Source organism: Salvia hispanica, chromosome 3, assembly GCF_029641045.1.
Source record: "Salvia hispanica isolate PSC_SH4W2 chromosome 3, Shi_PSC_v1, whole genome shotgun sequence".
NCBI lineage: Eukaryota > Viridiplantae > Streptophyta > Magnoliopsida > Lamiales > Lamiaceae > Salvia > Salvia hispanica.
Window position 1 is genome coordinate 33,781,644 of NC_142694.1, and position 23,240 is coordinate 33,804,883.

Here is a 23,240-nt window from a genome sequence, read left to right on the forward strand (position 1 = left end):
ACTATTACACTAACTATGTACTTTATGGATTTCAGCAACCAAACCTTATACCTATATCGATTTGGTAAGATAATAGGCATAGGACTTAAAGATCAAATTGACTCTCTTTCTTGAGGGACTAGTCTTTTGAGATTCATTCTCATATCTAATTTGAGACATTAATTAGGCTTTTGTTGAAAATTCTACAGCAATGGGTTGTGGCCTCGGGAAAGAGTCGTCTGTGATTAACGTGGTTGTGGCTAACAAGAATGTTTTGAAGCCAGTCAAGGGAACAAGTCAGTCGTTTATTAATGACGGATGTTGGATCTTAAGGGGAGGTCGGTTATTAAGTACTTCCAATGTAAGGGAACTTTTCCCGGGTGTTTAAGGGAATGGATGTGTAGGACATGTAGACCAAATAGAATCTATTTCCTAAATAAGCTAGTCTTTTAATAGTCCATTCGTTCGTAAATATGTGTCTCGTATATTTCTTTTGGTCTGTTCTTTGTTACATGTCCTATTTACCTACTAATAGATCCTACATTTTACTAATTTATTTCAATCATATTATTATTACTAATAAAATAGAATGGAACCTATATTTTACTAACTTTTTTCTATTTATTACTACATCCGTCCTTGAAAGTTTGTCACACTTCACTTTTTTACCATTTATTGTAGTGGACCTCATATTCCACAACTCATTCTTACTCACATTTTATTATAAAAATAATAGTACTTTAAAAGTAGGACCTACATTCCACCAATTTATTCAACTCACTTTCTATTATATTTCTTAAAACCCGTGCCGGGTAAAAGTGTGACAATATTTGGGGGACGGAGGTAGTATATTTTCTAACATCCAAACAAGCCAATATGAAATTGGTATTCACGGTGGAAGCGGTATAAAAGTTACAAAGCCTTACGGGAATTGGAAGAAATAAAACCTCATACAAATTGAATACTTATTAAACATCAGTGAAAAGAAACAAAAATCATAAATTACTGCAAACACAAAGCAAAGTAGGAGCATAAAAATACAAGAATTTTGTATATAGATTAATTTTGACTGTGGAAAGTAGTGGTTTTTTCAGTTATGGAGTAGTAGTTAAGTAAACAGGTGGCAAGCTGACCGGGTCTTATTACACGGATGACAGTTAATCTGCTGTTTTTCCCACGCAAACGCGTGATCCACGTGCTCATTTTATAACTCTCCTCACTCCATTTACATCTAAACAAATTTTATAAATAAATAAACTTACCTTTTTCTACTTCTCTCAAAGATTTCCTATTTATTGTCTTCATTCTTTTATTTATTTTTGTGAATCAACATTTGAGTAAATCACATTTTCAAATTATATAATTAATTCTCCCTTCCATCAATTTATTTTCTCGAAACCTCCACCAATATTTTACTACTATTATTCAAACTTACTGGTATAATATATCAATGATTTATGGACTAATTTCGGAAGACGCCACTTCAACTTATTCGTTGGATTCAAATTTCAATTGTAATTTATGAATTACGATTATTAACTAGGAGTACATTAATTGTAATCGGAGGTTAATTAATTGGTGTGATGTACACAAACTTTGTCCTTTGTATAGTGTGAATAGAATAAGAAAATATGTTACTGTCACAGTTTGGGAATAGTCTAAGGATTGAGATGATATTCTTAAAATATCAGTTTCAATTTTTATCAATACTTCTTATAGATAGTACGTAGTAGTAGTCAAATAAAAGAAAATGAAAGTTACTGTCACATTATTGTGACACGAATATAGAAATTATGGAACATTTTAGCAGATCATAATGGAACATCAAAAGTGGGAGCCCACATTAATTCTTTTGTATTGGAATGTTTGTGATAACAATTTGGTGACTGAAATTTAATTTTTATTAATTTATTAACTATTTTGTAGTTATAAACTCCAAAGAATAAACACATAGTTGTATGTTATAAAAATTTATTAGGGTATGTATAAAATTTTAATGCGACGTACTTTTCTTTAGATTGGACTGATCAATTGCTTGTATCCACCTCATTTTATTCAAAATGATACAATATGATTAAAATAAGTGATGTAGTCTACTCATAAATTTACATGGTACGTGGCCTTATATTTCTTTATTTGTTTCTTTTTTTCATCCAATCTTCGATTAATCAATCAAGGAAACGTGTCCTCTTCTAATCCGTGTGACCTCTTTTTTTATTTAAAAGCAAGTTTAACTGATAGCACCTTGCTTGGCACTTGGCACAATTTGTACATATTTAATTTATTATTATATTTTTGCTATTTTTATGGAATAGTAAAGTATATATATTATAAACTATCCATAAAATTTTACATCCATAAATAATTACTAATATTATAAAATAAAATTATAAATGAAGAATAAACATGTAAACGTTAATAAGATTGTGAGTTAGGTCCCGTGAGTAATGATCTCACAATCAACTAAAAGATACTTTCTCCGTCCCATAATAGTATCATACTTGGGTTTTGACGTGAAATTTTAGAAGGTATTAGTTTTGTGTATTAAGTGAAAAAAGAAAATAATATATTTATATTAATATGAGAGAGAATTTATTCTAAAAAAGGAAATGTGACATCTTTTGTGGGATAAATTAAAAAGAAAGTGTGATATATATTATAGGAAGGATGGAGTATAAAAACTATCCATAAAATTTTACAGCCGTAAATTAGTATTACAAAATAAAATTATAAATAAAAATAAAAATGTAAACGTTAATAAGATTGTGAGTTAGGTCCTATGAGTGATGTCACACTCAACTAAAAGATGTGAATTTCACTTCATTAAGTAAATCCCAATAAAATTGACGTTTTTGTATTAATCTAAAACATGTAAACACCTCGTCTTAAACGCGTGCTATCCATATGCTACTGATTTTTATTGTTTTATGTCTTGAGACGGATCTAGAAAAAAGAATTCATGGAGTTGAGCATATCCAAGAAGATCGTCTTCAGTTTTGTAAGGCCGACGCGATGCGACAACTCGAAAAGGCGAATATAATAGACTTTCTTCTACCCTCATAGGCTGGAAGTGGAGTCGGTCAACCTGTGATCCTACTTGAATTTGTTATTGTCGCGCCTTCTACAATATTTAAGGATTTGGTTATTTTAATTGGACTGAGTATATGCATTTATTCTAAAGGGATATTGACATCTAATATAATGAAACTTTTAAAAAGTTCGGTTTTTGCCACAAACTTTAAAATTGGCAAATAATATCACGAACTTTATCCCGGGTTTGTTTTTTCCTACGAATGAAAAAATTCCCACAAATAATATTATGATACGGATTTTTTTCATAATTTCTCGACAACAATTTTGAGAGCTTTCAAGTTTTTCGATCTTTGAAGATAGTTTTTCTTGAAGCACACCCTCCAAAATTGTACTTCAATCTATTAAAATAACATGAACTTTTTCATTCGTGGAAAACACAAACTCGGGATAAAGGTTCGTGATATTATTTGTCAATTTTAAAGTTTATGGGAAAAATCCAACTTTTTGAAAATTTCATAATATTAGATGTCAATATCTCTTATTCTAAATAGAAAAAACTACGCAAAGTGTAGTTTGATATTGTGTATTGGAGAGGGGAGGAATTTGTATAATTGATTCTATAAATTTTAAGATCATTAATCATTCATTCATTCGAGTTTTGAGACATTGAGCATTAGTATTGTGTATTTGAATATTTTTATTCGAAGAGAGAGTCGTATTTCGTCCTAATTAAAAGGATGAGGAGATTGTTGATCCATTTCTGTTGATCTTATAATATGAATGGTATATTACAATAAAAGTGACATCTACATATATTAAAAAAAAATTATAAAGAATGTGCTCTCAATTTTATTTTCTTTCTAAATGCGGATTACGGCTGTGAAAGCCCAAAAGAGAAGCCCACCAAAATTGTTGTATAAATAATTTCTCACAAGCTTTTTTCTTGTGTCCCCATATAAAAATAAAAGAAAACAGAGGGGAATAAGGTAACACCTGTCCTTGTCTTGTCAAGACTTTAAAGGTGTTACTTATTCTAAATACCATGCCTCAGTGCAATAATATCATATCACAACAATAGTAGCAATAAATTACAGTATGAATACTGTATTATATAATGACAGAAACTATGCAAGCCCTGGTCATATCATAAGTATGTCTTATTTTTGTCACAATTTACTCATGAATTAATACTGAACTAAATAGTACTATATTAGTTCATTTATGACAGGTTTTAACAATACTATACTCTCTCTCTCTCTTTCTCTTTCTCTGTCATTTACAGATATGGCTTCATATTATCTACGAAGCAAGGTATATGTAAAGAGGAATGATTCTTTATCAATAATACAATAACTGGACACTATAAAGTAGAGCATCAAAGCAGCTGCTTTAACTAAGCAAAGCATTAAACAAAATTTACAACTCCAAATGAAGTTCTGTTTCATCACTAATAGGAGTACTTCCAAAGCAAACTATACGTACACATCATGTATATATCACCAACATTACAACTTAAACAAACTCAATGGGGATGAATGGCGGCCGGAAAAGAATAATAATGTACTATGATGGTAAGTAACATCGGCCGTTGCAAGTAGCCCCATTTATTTGTGATCAAGAGAAACACATATGGAAAGAGCTCTAAATACAGAAAAGAATCAAGAATCCATACCAAACAAATCCAGCTCAAAGCAAATTCCAGGTGAAACCAGGTTGAGCTGGGCGAATGCTGTTCTTCTCCGTTGTGTCGGAGGTTGAAGGGTAGCCTAAGAACGGATTCGAAGTAGAATCAAAAGTCTCCCATTGTGTGGTTATCACCACAGAACCACCACCTGAGCCCGAGTGCCTATGTTCACCCTGCTGCTGTGGTGAATCACAGTCGATCAAAGATTCCCCCAAGGAGTGCCGAGGTTGATGACTAGGCGGAGAAGACACATCACCATTCGAGTGCGTCTGCTGCTGAAGTGATAAATTCTTGAGTTTGATCAGATCAAGTTTCTCCACATGCTTCTGTATACTTCTCACCTATAAACATGCAAGAATCAGCTTCTTACTAACAAAACCACACCTCAGAAAGACCAAGACACTCGAGTAGTCAAATTAACCGAATAAACCACCTGGATTTTCCTCTGTGATTTCACATCACCATCATCAACAACACCATCCAGCTTGAGCAATTGATTCATCAAAAGCTCAATGAGGTTCACTATATCCTTCTCCACCACTTTCCCGCCTTTTGAAACCACAGTTTCGACAGCAGACACCTGCCAATCCATACAATACTTTCAAACTCCGAATGAATATAACATAATGAAATAATCGATTCGTTAAAAGCACGATGAGGTTCACTATATCCTTCTCCAACACTTCCCCATCTTTCAAAATCACAGTTTCGAGAGCAGATACCGCCCCCAATCCATACAATACTTACAATAACTGAATGAATAACAATAACAAAATGAAACAATTGATTCATGTCATCATCAACAGCTCAATGAGGTTCACTAAATTCTTTTCCACCACTTTCCCCCTTTCAAAAACACAGTTTCGAGAGCAAACACCTACCACCCCAATCCATACAATACTTTCAAACACTGAATGAATCACAACAACAGAATGAAATAAATGATTCATCAAAAGCTCAATGAGGTTCACTATATCCCTCTCAGGTTTGAAACCACAGTTTCGAGAGCAGACACCTGGCCCAATCCATACAATACATTCAAGCACTTTAATGAATCACAATAACAGAATGAAGCAGTTACCTTCTTAGCCAGTCTATCCACCTCCGAGCCAATATCTGAGAGCAGTTTTGCAGCCTTCTCCATTTTAGCATTCTTCCTCATCTCTATGAAGCGTTTCTCCTTGCTAATGGCATCCTCTTCCAACACCATTTTCGACTTGTCTTTCACTCCGGCACTGTCTAGATACGCAGTCGAATTCCTCTCCTTGTCCTTGTAAAACAGCTTCTGATCCTGGTGGTGCAGCCCCGTCGGCCCCGACAGCATCTTCTTCAACTCCCCTAAATCCAGTCACATAAACAAAGATTAAACAGAAATACAAAAGCAGGAATTCCAATCACGTCGAGAAAACTATCAAATTACCGAAGGTTGCCTGAGAGCTGATGCGGATTTCATGAGTAACGGAACCGTATTTGACGCGGACGCGAATCGGCGGCGGCAGCGGCACGCGGTTCTCTCCTCCGGCGTCTGTGCGCTTCTGGACCAGCATTCCACCAGGCCTGAGCTCCCACTCTTTCCCCAATCCTCTGCCGCCGTCACAATCCGGCGGTAACGCTTCATTCTTAGTCCTCATCCGCATCATCTTCGATCCGACGTATTAATTAGCCGCGAAAGACGGTTGAAATTCCCGAGAATGATTGGGAATTGAGCAGATCAAAAAAAAAGAGCATTGACTCCGGGTTGAAAACGATGAAAAACCCTCGCGATAAAACAAAGCGCTTCACAGATTTCGGAATCTCAACATCACACGTATACAGCGCGGCCGAATCTATCGCAGATTCGAATTGATTAACCGTAACTGATAAACTACAGGAAATCACGGACGAAGATTTAGTTTGAACTCGAATTGGGAAAAAATGGAAATGGAAAAGGAAAAGCAAATAAAGTCAAACCTGGTAATCGCGAGTGTTCCGGAAAGTTGAAAGCTGCCGGAGAAATGTTGTGAATTGGCGAAGAGAATTAAAAAATAATCAGATCTCTCACAAAACTGAAGGAATGTAGTGAAATCAATTCACTGCGAAATGTTGAAGCTCCGATTGAAATTCCTCCGAAAAAAGGCAATGGAAAACTAGAGCGGGAAAAGATTAAGTGAGAATTGAGTTGGTTACTGCGTGATTTCTCTCTCTCCAATGCAGGAGAAAGAAGACGCGGAGAGAGAGATGAAGAAAATGTATAGATATAAAATATTGTATGGACAGCGAACAGCACTGAGAAATGAGGTCACAATATATAAATATGACTACAGACTACTGTTCAATTAATCTTTTCTAATTCCAATTACCAAAAATAAATTACCACATTAATTAGACTTATAAACAAATGTGATTGACCCTTTTTTTCATCAAAACTATAATTAAATTTCTTTATAAATTTTTATACATCTGATTTAGTTAATATTTTTTAAATCTCTCGATAAACTATTTTAATTATCCTCTCTGCCCACTTATACATGTTATGTTATGTATGGTGTACATTAGTTCTTGTTTTTTGTTCATATGTCATTATATATTTTGTTTACTTTTTACTGCTTTTAGTTAATAAATCTCACGGTCAACTTGTATTTATACATCTCGCTCACGCAGATTAGCATATGAATTGAGTATTATTCTATTCTGATTTTGCAATTAAATTACGGATTTGTTCTTGTTTGGCAACATACTCCGTATTAAGGTTTATGCACTGACATAGCTTGATTTTAAATTACGTGATAATATAGAATATCAACCAAAATGGTACTAGTATATTGTAGGCATTGTTTCATTTAGTTGTTGCATTATGACTTATGTTAAAAACTGCTGATGAGAGTGAAAAAAAACGAGAAACAAGATGGTAAAGAGTAAACCAAATGAAATTATTTAATTTAGTATCATTTTAATTGACGGCTAAAAATTTCACATCACATAACTAAGTCACCAAGTCATTTTAGCGTTCAAAGTTTGATTAGTTGCAAAATTACAAATAAATACTTCCTCCATTTCGTGGTAATAGAGGTTTTTCTTTTCGACACGCGAGTTATGTTAAGTGAGTTAAATAAATGCATAATAAAGTAGGAAATGAAAAATGTTGAGATATGAAGAGAGAGTAAAATCAGTGAAAAGAAATATATTGATTTTTACTGAAAAAGAGAAATGGTTCAACTACTATGTAACGTCCTAAAATGATAAAAATAACTCCACTGTTATAGAATGGATGAAGTAATTAGGATAGTTTAGGCAAAATTTAGCAATTAGCATATTAAATTCCCATTTAGTAATTAATAAAATAAATTTATCCATTCATGATTAGGGTAGTCCAACCTTTTCACGGTACTAATGTTAATTATTAAGCAGTATAGTAAGTACTTTACTATACTCTACTAATTTTTTTCAGTACTTTGTATTATTGGGCATGGTTGAATATGTACTAACTTATGAAATTCAATCTATGCTAGTAGTGTAGTGTTAAGAAAATCCCATTTAAAAGGCTATGCTATTTATGTTTTAGGTATATCATTTGGGTCTCATTTATGAATAAATCTATTACTCCCTCCGTCCGTCATTAGGAGTCCTATTCATGGGCGGCACTAGTTTTAAGAAATGTTAAGAAAAGTGGATGGAAAAAAGTTAGTGGAATAGGGGTCCCACTTGTATATATTAGTTTTAAATGAAATGTGAGTGGAATGAGTTAGTGGAAGGTGAGACCCTATTACCATTTATGGTAAAAGTGAACCGGGACTCTTATTTGCGGACGTACTAAAATAAAAAAACGGGACTCCTATTCGCGAACGGAGGGAGTACAAGGTTCCTACTAAATCATCTTATTAACTAATCCGCGTTCAAATGTTTTCATGTTAGTTGCATCTACTCATTGTTTTTGGCACTTAAGAGTCCCTTTATAATAATAATAAAAATTATAGTAAAAATAATAATAATTCTAGAAATCTTAAGTTGGCATGCAATAATATTGAAAGTTGTAACTATACAATTTATATTTAATTTTGATGTGGGGAGTGTTTGCAATTAATCATATAACGATCAAACCATCTTCAAAGCAGTTTGTAATTTGTATAGTTTTTATTCAGTGCAACTCAAGTTAAAATTGTACCAAGACGGATTCAGTATTTTTGATTAGTCAACGACCACCAAAAACTTCACACATAGTAATATAGATTAAGAAGTGTCAACTTACCCTATTCAATCTTGTGAACCTTTCACATTGAGATTTTGAATTTCATAAATTGGGATGGAGAGATTCAATAAGAAGGTTGGGAAGGGCGAGACAAAGGAATAGTCGATACCGATAGTGTCAACCTTCTTTTTCTTTATTCTTGATTTATCTCGTAGTTGTGGTGACTCGATCGCGCAAATTATTAGATTGATAAAAATGTGTTATCAAATGCAATTTATCATATGAGTGTGTACTTTTAACTTACGAGTGTATGTACTTTAAGTGGCTGTTTGCTTGGTATGATAGACCAAGATTAAATTTATTTGCCTTTAGTTCCTTGTTTGGTTGCTAAGATACAATTTTGATATGGCCCATGACTAATTAAAAGCCCGAGACAACCCCATCAGCCCTTTTCCAATTTTCACTGTTATGAGATGACCATTCATCATTAGCTTAGTCTCATCCATTTTCTCTTTCATTTTATTAGAGCGGATCACCTATTCCAAATCCTACTCCACATTCACAACAAAATAAAATCATCTTATAAACATGACCAATTTTAACAAGTGACGATGAATAATAGATGATAAAAAAAATCTAATGACTCAGAAGGAAGAGAGTACTCAATTAATTTATGTAATTTTAGTACATTGGAAATATTAAGGTCTTGGAAGTATTATTTGATATTGTACCAACTACCAACTAAAGGCTAATCTGATTAATATACAAAAGAAAATAGTAGGAGTATTAAATAGAAAAATATTTTAATAATACTCTGAGACTTGTCTTTTCCTAAAGTTTTTCTAAAGTTTTAAAGATTGATAGGCATACTGTTCATTACCCACAGGCCACGGCCATTCTAAACGGAGAGCATACAACGCCACCGACACTTTTAAACCGCATGATTATCCAAATGGACACGTGGCGCGTTCTGAACCGTGCATCGGTCTGCGCTTTGAAGAATAGGGAAAGAGAAATAGATACTCCTACTCTGTTGTCGCGAATTCCGATGGCGACACTACAACAAAACGGGACGGTCGTTTTGTTCACAATTTTAAAGATTAATTACATGTTTAAAGAATTTCTAATCCCCAACCAAATATTGAAATTTTGGCTTTTTCTTTGGTACGTTACATATTATAAACGATTCAAAAAATCAAAATACTTATTTTTAAGAGGGAACATTTTTTTTGGTCCATGAATTTTGTCAAAGTATCATTTTAGGTCCGTGAACTTTGAAAATATCATTTCAGGTCCATCAACTATGGGTTAATATCATTTGAAGTACTTTTTTATTATTTCCAATTTTTTCTGGACAAAAATACCCTTGATACCTTAAAGGGTATATATTTTTAATAAACTTATTCTATACTCATATTTTTTATAAATATCTTTACTATATATTTTTTATGAATTTTCTAAATATAATTTGAGCTTCAATATTATCACTTAATTTTGTGACATGCAAGAAAAGATCCTTATTAAATTTTTTATTATTAAAGAAAAGTTTTTTATTCAATTTTAAAATTCTTTAATATAAAAAATTGAAGAAGCAATTTTACTTGCATGTCACATAATTAAGTGATAATATTGAAGGTCAAATTATATTTAAAAATTCATCAAAAATATATTGTAAAGATATTTATAAAAAATATGAGTATACGATAAGTTTATTAAAAATATACCCTTTAAGGTATTGACGGTATTTTCGTCCAGAAAAATTTGGAAATAGTAAAAAAGTGTTTCAAATGATATTAACCCATAGTTGATGGACCTGAAATGATATTTTCAAAGGTCGCGGACATAAAATGATACTTTGGCAAAGTTCGTGGACTAAAAAAGATGTTCCCTCAAAAATATACCCTTTAAGGTATCGAGGGTATTTTCGTCTAGAAAAAATTGGAAATAGTAAAAAAGTACTTCAAATGGTATTAACCCATAGTTAATGGACCTAAAATGATACTTTGACAAATTTCGTGGACTAAAAAAGATGTTCCCTCATAATTTTGTGGGTTGGTAATGAACTAGCTAGTAACACTACATATCTTGTCGACTCATAATTTAAATGTATCATAAGAGGAACTAGGGCTATAATCAATACTAATATCTTTAGTACTATATCAAATCCTGGCAAATAAAGATCTTAGCAGTGTATAATTTATTTATTTTTGGTAAAACAATCCAATATCTATAATGGGATCTGCTTCTATAAATAAGGTTTAAGTTTCTGTTTCTTCTTTATAAATGAAAAGGTCTTTGACTATCTCTCTTATATAATTTCATATCTTAATATCCATTATGATCTTTAAACTTTGTGTTTAAAATTTATATATCCATAATCAATTACAATGGTCCTCTCTTGATATTTTTATTACGTACTATAATATACACCTATGATATTATCAACATTTATAAGCTAATGAGAATACTAGTATAAATGTATAATTAAATATGACTCGTATCTACATGACAATGAATGTTCTAAAAGAATAGTACTATTAAAGTATTAATTTAAAGTGGGAAACTCCAAATTTTATTCTTGAGCTAATTCGTAATTCAAATGTTTTGAGTTAAGAATGGAAACTTCTAACTCTCTTTGATTAGCCTAAATCTAAATAACTCTTGATCAAAATACTCACTCAATTGACACTTCTAATATATAGGCATTCAAGAACTAGACTACTCTTTTAAACTCGTCACAACACTCCAACTAAAACAAATCAAAAGTCTTTTCATTCACCAATAGAAAATATAAGAAAAATCTTGATTATGAAAATGAGAAGCCAACCGCCAATAGAAAATGATAATGCAGCAGCCTAATAATAAATCAAAGAACTAATAAAGATAGGGATTGGTGGGTGTTATGTTGTTATTATAAAATTCATCAATTTGTTTGCGAGTTAAAACATCTAACTTAAGCTAAAACTTTCAAGTTAATATTCTTTGTAATTTAAGTAGTTTGTTTGTCCAACTAATCATGGTAATTCAAAAGTGACAGCTCTTATTATAAACCATGCTTGTTTATAAAGTGTATAAATAGAGTAGCTTGATTATAAAGTGATTATGTGACAATTTCTATAAAATATAATCAATAGTTGGCCACATGGACAGCTCCCCTCAAATTTAAAATAAAATTATTTGTTATTAATATCATTTTGCAATGATGACGATTTGAAAATCAACTATGATTTGGATATGAAGTTGATTAGTAGTACTACTATTTTCTTCCATCCACATTTAGGTTTGTCATATGTGTTGTGGTTGAAATTAAATAACATTGTTTTGTATTTGATCTAAATCTAGTTGTTCAAAACTCTTTTTCAATATATTGGATCTCATAATTAAGTAAGTAATTATGACTGGACGTATTTAGGGTCATCTTAAATCATATGAGTTGAATATATTTTTTATGTAGGGACAACATGAACTAATAATACTATACCTCTACTAATCAATACTTATATTTAAATATTTTTGCCATATATTATGTAAAAGAGCAGAAATGTTATTTTCACCATTTATTTATCTACCCACAAAATAGTTACTATCCCACATCTTATGGGATGCCTAGGGAGATAGTAGTACATGCAAAAAATACATGACTAAATTAATATTCAAGGGTTTGTATATAAACAATTTTTCTTATATATACATAGAATTCAGCCCAAAGAATTTGGTGTTCATCTTATGCTAAAGCTGGGCCCATATAAACATATGGGCTGCTTATATATTCATGTTTTGTGGGCTAAAAAGGTTACCAATTCAATAAAGCGATTTACATTTTTTTTAATATCTAAACTTCTTCAAATAAAACAAATCAAGGAACAAAACTCATACCTAGTTTTCTAATTTGTTGGTCAACCTATACACTATGAAAGGTCATAGCTTCAAAAATTCCTAAACCTAAGGTTTAATTTGGATTGCCAAGTAAATCGTCAAATTTACCTTCATCCGATATTAATTGATCCGACCATTACACTATAAATAAAACATTGTAAAAACACTAATAAAAGACAAGCCTTGAATATTGATAAACAAAAATTGCTAGAAAACCATGAAAAATTGTTAGATTATAGTTCATCCCCAACGTTAAGAAATCAGTTGTAAAAATTATAAATTTTAATATTTACCTCACATTTTTCACGAGGTCTTATTTGGATGAAATATTTATTGAAGCATCCAAATTATTCTATAAGAATATGATCGCATGTGAATTTTATCAATTTTTTATTAACTCACTTTACAAATAATTCAATTACATTATCAATTTGAAACACATGTACACCAACTCAATAATATATAGTAGCAGATACAAAATCAAAATATCATCATAAGATAATTGAAGAAAATATCAAAATAGGGGTCTCTAAAATCGCAAATTATAGCCAAATTTTAGTGTTTCTCACAGACTCTTAAAGTTGGTTGCAAAACTAATGAAATTAGGCTTTGTAGTGAATTTTCCACCGAATCAGTTTAATTTTTCCTAACTCATCAAAATTTCACTAAAAGGGATAAGTTTATGTTTTTTTGACCAAATTTAAGTTAATGGAAAATACAAATTAGACCAATATTGGTAATTTTTGGGACATATTACCTCTACTAAATTTTCAATTTAAAATATTTGATACTCACAGTAAATATCATTTGGGCAATAATATTAATTGGGTGAATGAATATGATCACTTTGATTTGAAATCTTATTAGTAAAACGTACTCTCTCTGTTCCTCCATAAATAGATTAGTTTTACACACCACTAATAATGTCGACATAACAATCCACTAATACTACTTACAATAATTTTTTCTCTCTTTCTTTCGTATTTTTTCCATTTCTTTTACTTTACAAATTGCATATTAAAACTTGTGTCATATACAAGTTTGTCTATTTTTTAAGGATGAAAGGAGTATAAAATATTCAATTACACACATTTGAAGTAATAAAAGAATAAAATGAAATGAATACCTTTTGAAAAAAAAATTGTGTGGAAATGATAAAGAATAAATTATAAATAAGACTATTGTGCATAAATTACAGAAACTAATTTAATTTGGTATTCTATAAAATTAAAATTATCTAAAAAATATCATGAATTTATCCCTTACAGTAAATTTATTACAGAAAAAACAATTTGGCTGTGAGTTAAAAAAAACTGATGTTATTTGAAAATTTATTACAAAAAATGAATCCTTAAAAACGAACAATTCGCGATTCCAGCTTCCAATGTTATCTCGCCACGTAAACATTGGACAGACGAGATCCCTGGATTCTACTACAGTGAACACTCCCTACTAATCATCCGACACGTGTCTCTAACCGCCTGCACCCGGTGACCAAAGATTCTCGACCGTCTGTAGCCGGTGACCCTATTTTGTTTCCCGCTATGTAACTGAGCTGAGCACCGATCACCAGCTTAATTTTCTTTCCCCTTTTCTTATCACAAGTAAGTTTATACAAATTTCTAAATTCAGCATTTCAATTGCAGACCTCTGATTATCGTTTCACTTTGTTGTTTGTGACTTTTCGAAATGAGATGAACTAATTTGAAGCTTAACATGAGAAAGAAACAGAGTTGCGTGAGGAAATCCGAAGTAATTAACATCGAATTGGGTTTGATTGATCCCTCATTTTCTTTTCTGATTGGAATTCCACGGGATGTAAGATGGGTTTTGTTGGTGGTAGCTGATTTTAGTGTTAATGGATTTGTGCTTCAGCTTTTCTTTTACTTGGTAAAGATATGTGCTTTAGTGCATTGGTGTTAAATTTCAATGGCTGAACATCAGGGTTCGTTGTTAATAATTTGCTTCTGTTTTTCTTTCATTTTTATGTTGCTAAAGTTATGTGCTTTATTGAATTTGTGCTAAATTTCAGTGGCTGGAAATTAGGGTTTGTTGAAAATAGTTTTGGGGGTTTTCATGGATCTTTTTTACTTGTGCTTTGTTTTATATTCATGTTAGTTTCTTAGCTGTATTTGTTGCCTACTGATTCTCTGCTTGCTGACAGCCCTGGGTCTGCAAGCATCTTACAGTGAGAAAACTGGCATAGATGACCGAAGTTTTGGGGGATATCTGTTTAGCTGGTTTGAACTGTTGTAGTCATTGTGTTAGATTCTGATTTCTGAGTGCTGGAACTGATTGTTCGTTGGATCCCTGTTACCGATGGTGCCTCCGAGGGTGGCACACCCCGTAGGAACAGCTCAACTATCTTCAAGCTCAGGAGTTTTCTTTCGAGGGGATGGACAAGGCCAGTTTCCGGGAAATTCCCAGCTCAGTGCAAATTTTGGGAACTCGTTGAGTTCACTACCTGGTCCCTTTTCTGGGGATGTCAGCAATGTAGTCTTAAACAGTTTGGCAAGCTCTGGCCCCAGTGTTGGGGCAAGTTCTTTGGTTACTGATGCGAACTCGGGACTTTCAGGAGGTCACAACCTTCAAAGAAGTGCCAGTGTTAATACCGAATCTTACATGCGCTTGCCTGCCTCGCCTATGTCATTCTCATCTAATAATATTAGCATTTCAGGCTCTTCTGTCATGGATGGATCCTCAGTTGTGCAACAAAGCTCGAATCAAGATGCTGTTTCGCAGCACAGCCAGCAGCATCATGGAGTATCTAGTGCCACGTCTTTGCCACGCACGGGACAGCTTCAGTTTCCTGGTGGTGCAAGTGTGCACGGTTCTTTCGCGCTCGACCAAGCTACAATGTCTCAGCTGCAGAAAAAACCCCGTTTGGATATAAGGCAGGAAGATATTGCGCAGCAGCAGGTTTTGCGTCAGCTATTGCGGAGACAAGATTTCATGCATTTACAGAACTCGAATCCTCAATTGCAAGCTTTGATCCAGCAACAGAGACTAAGGCAGCAAGAGCAACTGATTCTACAGGCTATGTCGCCAATGCAGCGAGTTCAGCTATTGCAGCAACAGCAGCAGTTGCAGTCAAGACACCAGCTTCAAATTCAGGGAATGCCATCTTCAACCGCAGTTCAACCTAATGATGGTGGTGTATGCTCTCGTCGTCTAATGCAATATTTGTATCACCATCGACAACGTCCTGCTGTTAGTACTTTAATTTCATTTGAATTTACCAGCATACCATTTATTTTGGTTGAGTTCTGTTCTCCTTTACATGTTGATAATGATATACAGCTCTCATGTCATTTATAATTGATTTATGATGGCTGGACTTACTTGCTTCCCTTTAGGACAATACCATTGTCTATTGGAGAAATTTTGTGGCAGAGTTTTACTCTCCACGTGCGAAGAAGAGATGGTGTCTATCACTGTATAATAGCGTTGGGCAGCATTCACTCGGGGTGTTTCCTCAGGCTGCAATGGTATTATTCTCTTATCCTTTGACTATTTGCTTATTGGCATACAACGAAACACAACATTTCCATGACAATCATTTACTTTTCTCTTTTCTGCCCGTGGCCTGTTTCTGTTCATCCTTCTGTCTTTGGTACCCTTAAAGCCGATTCTGTAATTTTTTGCTTTTCTTTCGCAGGATGCATGGCATTGTGACATTTGTGGCTCAAAATCTGGAAAAGGGTTTGGTGCGTTTTAATCTCAACCTATAGATGTTGCCTATGTTAATTTATTTGTTGAAACAATATTCTACTTATACTATAAGGCATCAAACAATCTAGCATGTGTTGTTTGCTAAGTAACTTGCGAGTCGTCTAGCTTTAGTGCTCTGAACGTTTGGCCTTCTCTTGTTGTTTTTTACAGAGGCAACTTTTGAAGTGCTCCCTAGACTGGAGGAGATCAAGTTTGCCAGTGGTGTAATTGACGAGCTACTGTTCCTGGACCTGCCTCGTGAGAGTAAATTCCCTTCGGGAATAATGATGCTGGAGTATGAAAAGGCAGTTCAAGAAAGTGTGTATGAGCAACTCCGCGTGGTCCGTGATGGTCATCTTCGCATTCTTTTCACCCCTGATTTAAAGGTAAAATGCAATATTAGTCAACATAAAAGTTCTGTTGCGATCTCTTGTTTATGTTTTCACTTTGGTTAACATAGCCTCACCAAAACTTTTTTCAGATTTTGTCTTGGGAGTTTTGTGCCCGGCGTCATGAAGAACTTCTTCCTCGTCGAGTTGTTGCATCTCAGGTAGACATCTTTTGGTTGAGTTCACATGGACTTATCCCTACATTCGTGTTGCCAGCATGTAGTGTATTTTCCATGTTGTTACTATTCAAATCTTCGTTTAGTTTAATGCTAATATGTTCGTTGTTGCATGTGATGAACAGCTATAATAACTAATGAATGTGGTTTATACACAAATATTTATGTTGTGGAGCTTATAGAACAAATTTCTGCTGCAGGTTAATCGATTGCTACAGGTCGCCCAGAAATGTCAAAGCACGATAGCTGAGAGCGGAGCTGATGGTGTTTCCCATCAAGATTTACAGGCGAACAGTACTATGTGAGTTGGGAATCGAAAACTTTGATTGGTGTAGATTTCCTTCTTCTTGGTGTGGTGGCGTAACGACTGCCTGGGGTATTAATTCGATGCTCTTTCGTTACAGGGTCATAACAGCCGGGCTCCAACTTGCTCGGAGTTTGGAGTTACAGTCAGTGAATGATCTCGGCTTCTCCAAGAGACATGTCCGGTGCCTACAGGCATGTTTTAACCATTGCATACGCTTTAACATTCACAATCCATTGCATCGGGTTTCTCATATTTGTCTACTGTTTTCAGATAGCGGATGTCGTTAATAGCATGAAAGATTTGATGGATTTCTGCAGAGACCAAAAGAAAAGCCCTATAGGTAAGAACATGTCTATATCTAAAGTTCTAAACCCATGAAGATTGAATAGCCATTTGGTGATTATCATTGCAATTATGTTTGCAGAGGGCTTGAACAGTTTCCCCAGATGTTCTCCTGCGTCCCGGGTCCAGATGACAGATCACAACACACTCAACAAGCTCATGGCGTTGCATCCTGGGCTCAGTAGCCAGCATCTGGGGAGTCGAGGAGCTCTAACTGGATCAGCACATGGTGGTCTTGCAATGACTAACTTCCAGAATTTGCTGATGAGACAGAACTCAATGAACTCAACTAATAGCGTAAATCAGCACGAGGGGTCTTCTTCTTCTGTCCCCACGACTCCCGGGTCTTCAGGTGCTTTTCCGGGAATGCTTCAGAACCCGCAGATTGGTAGCCAAGCACCGCAGAAACAGCAGAGTCAACCTCTGCTCTCACAAAACAACCAAACACTACAACATCAGATGCTTCAGCAGTTTCTGCATAACATGAACAGAAAGAACAACGCGGGAGCAGCCGTGCAGATTCAAAACCCGGATTCAACGTCGAACGCTCAACCACAGCCCCCAAGCAGAGGCAATAGCTTCAAAGATGCTTCTTTCAAGAGTGAATCTTCAGCATCTGTTGGTCATATGGGATATGGCTATGACCAAAAATCATCATATTTTCCAGAGAGCCTTCGTTCTTCTGATGAGATAGCTCCAGACATTTCCCATGAGTTCATCGAAAACAGCTTCTTCAACAATGATCTTGATGAAAGCATGAACTTCAGCTGGAAGGGATAACTAATCTGTGTTATTTTATATACTACATATATACAGATTCTGAGGTAGTGGAATATGGAGAATGTGTTTATATAGGTTGGTTTCACTTAGGATTCATTTGACTGTGTTTTGCATATTTAAACTTCAAAATTTATGTTGAATCTTTGTATTGAATTGCAATGAAATTGAAATTTCATTATAGACATACACGTCAAAGTAATTCAAGAACTTGAACATGAAAACTCCATCAATCTCCCTCTCTAGTTGACTGTCTCACAAAACAGAGGGATATAAATATCATCTATATAAGGCAGTGTATCTGGGATTGTTCATAAACACAGACGATGATGATATAACAAAAGTCGAAATCCTTGATTACGCAAGCTGCAACTTCTTCTTGCTCTGCTCTGCGCTAACATGATGAACTAGTTGTCTTGCACCTCCTTTTGGCAAATGGGGCATTGCTGCAACCAATTAAAAACTGGTTACCTCAATTTTTTTCAATTACCTTTAAATAATACTACTTCATCTCTAATCACATTACCTTGTTTTGCTGCAACCAAGTTTTGATACACTTTGAATGATACTGGTGTGCACAAGGCAAGCTGATCACTTTAGCTCCTTGCTTGTATCCGTCACGGCATATCACACACCTGAAAGAATTAGCCACATACAACCCCAAGTTAGGCGACACGATGAAAGAAAAGTTGTTCTACATTGAGGTTTTTCTTTCTCACACTTTCCTGGAGAAATGAAATGCAATGCCTCACTACTTAGAATGCACTATCTTATATAGGATGTGCTAACTTACAAAATACTAGATCAAAGGTAGAAGACAGGAATACATAGGTTTGATAAGATTAACAATGACGGTAAAAGTAGTTGATTGTTGTACAACTTCTGATGTAGGAGTATCTTCCAAAGGCTTCATTTATCTTATTCCTTGGCAGTTCTTTGCTATCAAACCACATAATCGAAGGAAACGGGAATGCAGAGAGTTAGAGAAACCATACTCTTCTGTTTCCTTCTTTTTCTTCGAGAACAAGCCAGATTTGCTTGATTTGTGTCTGAATGTTGGTAACCGTGAGATGAGATCAGCTGTAAGTCCTCTGCTCTCGCTTCCAACAGATTCTCCCAGTGATTGCAACTCCTAATGGCAAATACAGACTTAAGAAAGATATTCATGTGTTGCCACACTTTTACAATTCCTAAGCAGAGATTTTTAAAGTTGGAAGAAGACATTAGCAAAGAATTGATACAAGCCGCAAAACCAACCTCGTAAGTCATTGTATCAGGATCGAAGTCATCTTGCCTTATGTTTTGACTTCCAGCCTGCATAGATTGAGACACAGTAAATATACACTGATTTTGAATTTTTGGCATACAGAATAATGACCAATAGGTGGAGAATTGGAATATTACCCTGCTAGGCGTGGCTCTCGAAGTTGATCTTGTGTTATCTGTAATTTATATTTGAATCCTCTTAGCATTAGCAATACATAAGAATTAAAACAAGGAATAATACAGGAGAATATAGAATTAATAAAATGCAATAGGTAGTGCTCTTTTTCCCCCCTTAAAAATCCATCTTTAAGAGGCATACATCCAAAAGAGCACATCGAGACTGATTTCAATCCCCATAGAAAACAAGGAAATTAACTCAAACAACAAAGGCACATCGGACAAGAAAGTCCTTAGATTTTATATACACAAATAAGGGGAAATTTATATAGTAAGAAAGGTTAGAAATGAAGCACTTAGGAAATATGTTTTACCAACTGCGCTAACAGTAACAGCAGGTGTTGCATCCTCATTGACAGATAGATAGTTGAAGTCGTCCCCCAGTTCCAGTGCTCTTGCTAAGGCTTCATCAAGAGCTAATTGGTGCTCGATACTTCCTCCATGCGGTAGTTCATTCTCATGTTCCAAAACCAAATTGTCGTCACTAGTTTCACCATAGCTGGAGGCCGTGTCCTTGTTCTGGTTTTTGTTCTGAATGAATTGGAAGGCACTTTCCTGTTGTTTTGAACATGTAAATGTCAGTAAGTTTCTTAGATAAAGAGTTAATCCTCAGCTATCAAGAAAGCAGTCTTCAACCATTCAATCTACCTGCATTAAGAGAAGCTCTTGAACATTTAGATCGCCAAATTCCGGGCAACTATCCTTGAGATGTTCAGCAAATTCAGCCGGCGTCATACCAGTCAAATAATGATTATAGACCTCGTTGTCCATCACCGGTGCTTCAGCCATCATGGAATGAAATCTTTGAAATCGGTTTTTAAGGTCCCCTAATTAATTCGTACTTCAAGAATCAAGTTCAGAAAAGCAACATGGCATTTCTAGAAAAGACAATAAGTTTGACAACAAATCTCTTTCATTTCATACACCACCGGCCTAGTCCAATCAAATCTCTCCGAGTTTATTAGAATTAAACATCAATAGCCCATTAGAAAAAGCAAGCTAGAACAACATATTACCATAAACATGAATGAAAACAATACACCAAATCTATTTCAGTTCATACACCTGCGGCATAGTCCAACCAAACCTCTTCAAGTTTTTAGAATTAAACATCAAGACTCATGATATAAACCAAGCTAGAACAATATATCACCATAAACATGAAAGAAATCATCTCAAGTGTAAAGATAACGAACTAACCTCAAGCTCAAATGCACAATACCTCAGTGATTACACATAGCCAGGGTAATTAGATAACAGTATCTTCAGCTTCCCTTAAAATCAACATGAGAAATCAATATTGAAATAAAGAAATACAGAAGAATGGGTCAAGCTGTCAAAATTATTATTTAAAGACATGTAGTTGACCCAAGGATCTTTGTTCAAAGCTAAAAGAAACAAAAAATATCAACTCATACCAACTGATTTCTATAAACAAAAAAGATAGTATATCCTTAGTTTGAAGAATGCAACACATATGATCAAAGAAACAAGTAATATCTCAATATAAAACAGGCACATATGATACTTACAATAAAGATAATGTAATTTATTCACTGAATAAATCAATCATTTCCTAAGTGAGGGCTTCACAAGTAAGATTGACTTCCACCATTAACAAGCACCAAAAACCAACAAAAAAGACAGGATCTTGCTCACATAATTTCACAGATCAGTATTCATACCCAATCAAGAACAAGAAATTGCCATGGAAAAACAAAATCAAAACAAGGAGCCCAAAAAAGATGGGTTCTTGAAGTAAAACGAGCAATTGAAGAAATGTTACAGCAAAGAGGGAGCTGGCAACCTCTGAGGATTAAATGGATTCTTGAATTCCCCCTTCTCTCTCTCTTGGTTTCTCACTCCAAAGCCTGCATTCCTCCACCTCACACACTGAAGTAAAAACAGTGAGGTAAAATGTAACCGAACAAATTAAAAAAGAGAAAAGAAAAAGGAGACGTTTTTATATGTAGGAGGAGGTGGGAAAAGTCAGAAAAATTGGGCCCTACTTCTCACCTTGTCTTGAAAAAAGAATTGCGGCCGTCTGAATTCAGCTGCTCTGTTATTTGTTCTGAATTTCTAATCGATCTTGGAATGTTGTGAAATCTTACTTCCATCAATTTTTGCAATTTTTTAAAGCATCTTTATCCGCTAAGATGGTTAAATTGTGGAACATTAGTATCTTTTTTTTTTTTTTTAAATAATCATTCATTGTACTGTATCTCATTTTATTAAAAATAAGTTTTTTTTTTTAAAAAAATTGTATTTAATAGTACTAAAACAAATATATTTTGAGTAAGAAAAGTTTTTTATAAACAGAGACATAATTTGAAATTTTATGTTTTGTTAAATCTATTGAAATTGACTATAATTATGAAAATTTGTGATCTAAGTGTCTTTATTCTTGAAAATAAGAATTAGACTTCCAAAAATGGAAGACTTCTTTTCAAGTTATGGGTAAAATTCTCTTGCTCCTTTTTAACTAGGGTTATTAACATTTATTATCATGAAAATTTTGAAAATTTAAATTTTTTTTACCAACATCAAACTTGGCATCTAACTTTTAATGTATTTTGATAACAAGTACTCAAAATTTTACTAGTATTATTTAATCCATGTAACCGTATTAACGTATTTTGATAATAAGTATTCAAAATTTTATTATTTGATTTAGTTATATATCCTCTAATCTAAATACATAGGACTATCTTATTTATAAATTATGTGGTGAGAGAATAATTAAATCTAAAATTTCAAATGCTGAATTAAATTTCGACCAATTTATATTGGCAATTTGGCATTATTACTTCATTTTCTCTTTAAATAAAACACCTGAGTTGAATGCAAACATAATCCAAAAACAATGTGGACTATGGTGAACTCAAATTTCAAATACTGAATTAGATTTCGATCAATTTATATTGGCGTTACTTCATTTTCTCTTTTAATAAACATCTAAGTTTGAGGCAAACCATAATCCAAAAAACACAATCTCAATTTCCACGTTCCGGAAATGAATTAATTAAAAAGATCTAAAAATACATTTTGCATAAAATTTGGAAGATAGTCGATCTGTTTTGACAAATTAGTAGTAGCAAAAATCGCACATAACAAAAACCTAGAAATGCCACACATAGACACGATAATTTATTTTAGTATATTTATGTATCTAGAGTATATTTTAGTAAATGAGAAAAATATCTTGATTTAAATACTCACTACTTAGGGGATGTGATTTAATATCCAAGTCTCTTAAATTATTAAGATTTTCCTGAATGCCCTCATTGAATGGACCTCGGAGAAACCTATAAGTTTTTTTATCAAGTCTCTTTCGTCCTTTAAATATAGATCACATTTG

The 23,240-nt window shown here is 33.8% G+C and overlaps 3 protein-coding genes across 7 annotated transcripts; 1 reads left to right on the forward strand and 2 right to left on the reverse strand.

The window, feature by feature from the left end:
* Positions 1-4,380: 4,380 nt before the first annotated feature.
* Positions 4,381-6,951, reverse strand: LOC125215312 (BAG family molecular chaperone regulator 3-like). Its single transcript, XM_048116695.2, has 5 exons — positions 6,647-6,951; positions 6,117-6,560; positions 5,778-6,034; positions 5,130-5,276; positions 4,381-5,037 (listed from the first exon to the last, which is right to left on the reverse strand). The coding sequence occupies exons 2-5, from the start codon at positions 6,334-6,336 to the stop codon at positions 4,699-4,701; spliced, it is 963 nt and encodes a 320-aa protein (XP_047972652.1). The 5' UTR covers positions 6,337-6,560; positions 6,647-6,951; the 3' UTR covers positions 4,381-4,698.
* A 7,296-nt stretch (positions 6,952-14,247) lies between these two features.
* LOC125215665 (putative transcriptional regulator SLK2) lies at positions 14,248-18,622 on the forward strand. Its single transcript, XM_048117156.2, has 10 exons — positions 14,248-14,341; positions 14,902-15,947; positions 16,094-16,225; positions 16,396-16,444; positions 16,620-16,834; positions 16,930-16,998; positions 17,214-17,314; positions 17,418-17,511; positions 17,591-17,660; positions 17,745-18,622. The coding sequence occupies exons 2-10, from the start codon at positions 15,057-15,059 to the stop codon at positions 18,440-18,442; spliced, it is 2,319 nt and encodes a 772-aa protein (XP_047973113.1). The 5' UTR covers positions 14,248-14,341; positions 14,902-15,056; the 3' UTR covers positions 18,443-18,622.
* Positions 18,572-21,917, reverse strand: LOC125215666 (uncharacterized). 5 transcript variants are annotated; one of them, XM_048117158.2, is made up of 10 exons: positions 21,899-21,917; positions 21,690-21,775; positions 21,083-21,156; positions 20,531-20,709; positions 20,197-20,437; positions 19,844-19,881; positions 19,697-19,753; positions 19,435-19,571; positions 18,966-19,074; positions 18,572-18,885 (listed from the first exon to the last, which is right to left on the reverse strand). In XM_048117158.2, exons 4-10 carry the CDS (start codon positions 20,672-20,674, stop codon positions 18,847-18,849), a joined length of 765 nt encoding a protein of 254 aa, XP_047973115.1. In that variant the 5' UTR covers positions 20,675-20,709; positions 21,083-21,156; positions 21,690-21,775; positions 21,899-21,917; the 3' UTR covers positions 18,572-18,846. The 5 variants fall into 5 exon arrangements, with proteins under 5 accessions (XP_047973115.1, XP_047973118.1, XP_047973117.1 ...); XM_048117161.2 differs by lacking the exon at positions 21,899-21,917 and having other exon boundaries at positions 20,531-20,723; positions 21,690-21,827; XM_048117160.2 differs by lacking the exon at positions 21,899-21,917 and having other exon boundaries at positions 21,669-21,788.
* Between the last annotated feature and the right edge of the window lie 1,323 nt (positions 21,918-23,240).

Coding starts and splice junctions, on each gene's coding strand:
- LOC125215312 (XM_048116695.2), bottom strand. CDS start 6,336: ATGATGCGGATGAGGACTAAGAATGAAGCGTTACCGCCGGATTGTGAC. Junction 6,035..6,116: donor CAGCTCTCAGGCAACCTTCG/GTAATTTGATAG, acceptor GACTGGATTTAG/GGGAGTTGAAGAAGATGCTG. Junction 5,277..5,777: donor TGGATAGACTGGCTAAGAAG/GTAACTGCTTCA, acceptor ATGGATTGGCAG/GTGTCTGCTGTCGAAACTGT.
- LOC125215665 (XM_048117156.2), top strand. CDS start 15,057: ATGGTGCCTCCGAGGGTGGCACACCCCGTAGGAACAGCTCAACTATCT. Junction 16,226..16,395: donor TGTTTCCTCAGGCTGCAATG/GTATTATTCTCT, acceptor TTTCTTTCGCAG/GATGCATGGCATTGTGACAT. Junction 16,445..16,619: donor AAAATCTGGAAAAGGGTTTG/GTGCGTTTTAAT, acceptor TGTTTTTTACAG/AGGCAACTTTTGAAGTGCTC.
- LOC125215666 (XM_048117158.2), bottom strand. CDS start 20,674: ATGATGGCTGAAGCACCGGTGATGGACAACGAGGTCTATAATCATTAT. Junction 19,882..20,196: donor TGTTACTGTTAGCGCAGTTG/GTAAAACATATT, acceptor TATAAATTACAG/ATAACACAAGATCAACTTCG. Junction 19,572..19,696: donor CTGATACAATGACTTACGAG/GTTGGTTTTGCG, acceptor ATTTGCCATTAG/GAGTTGCAATCACTGGGAGA.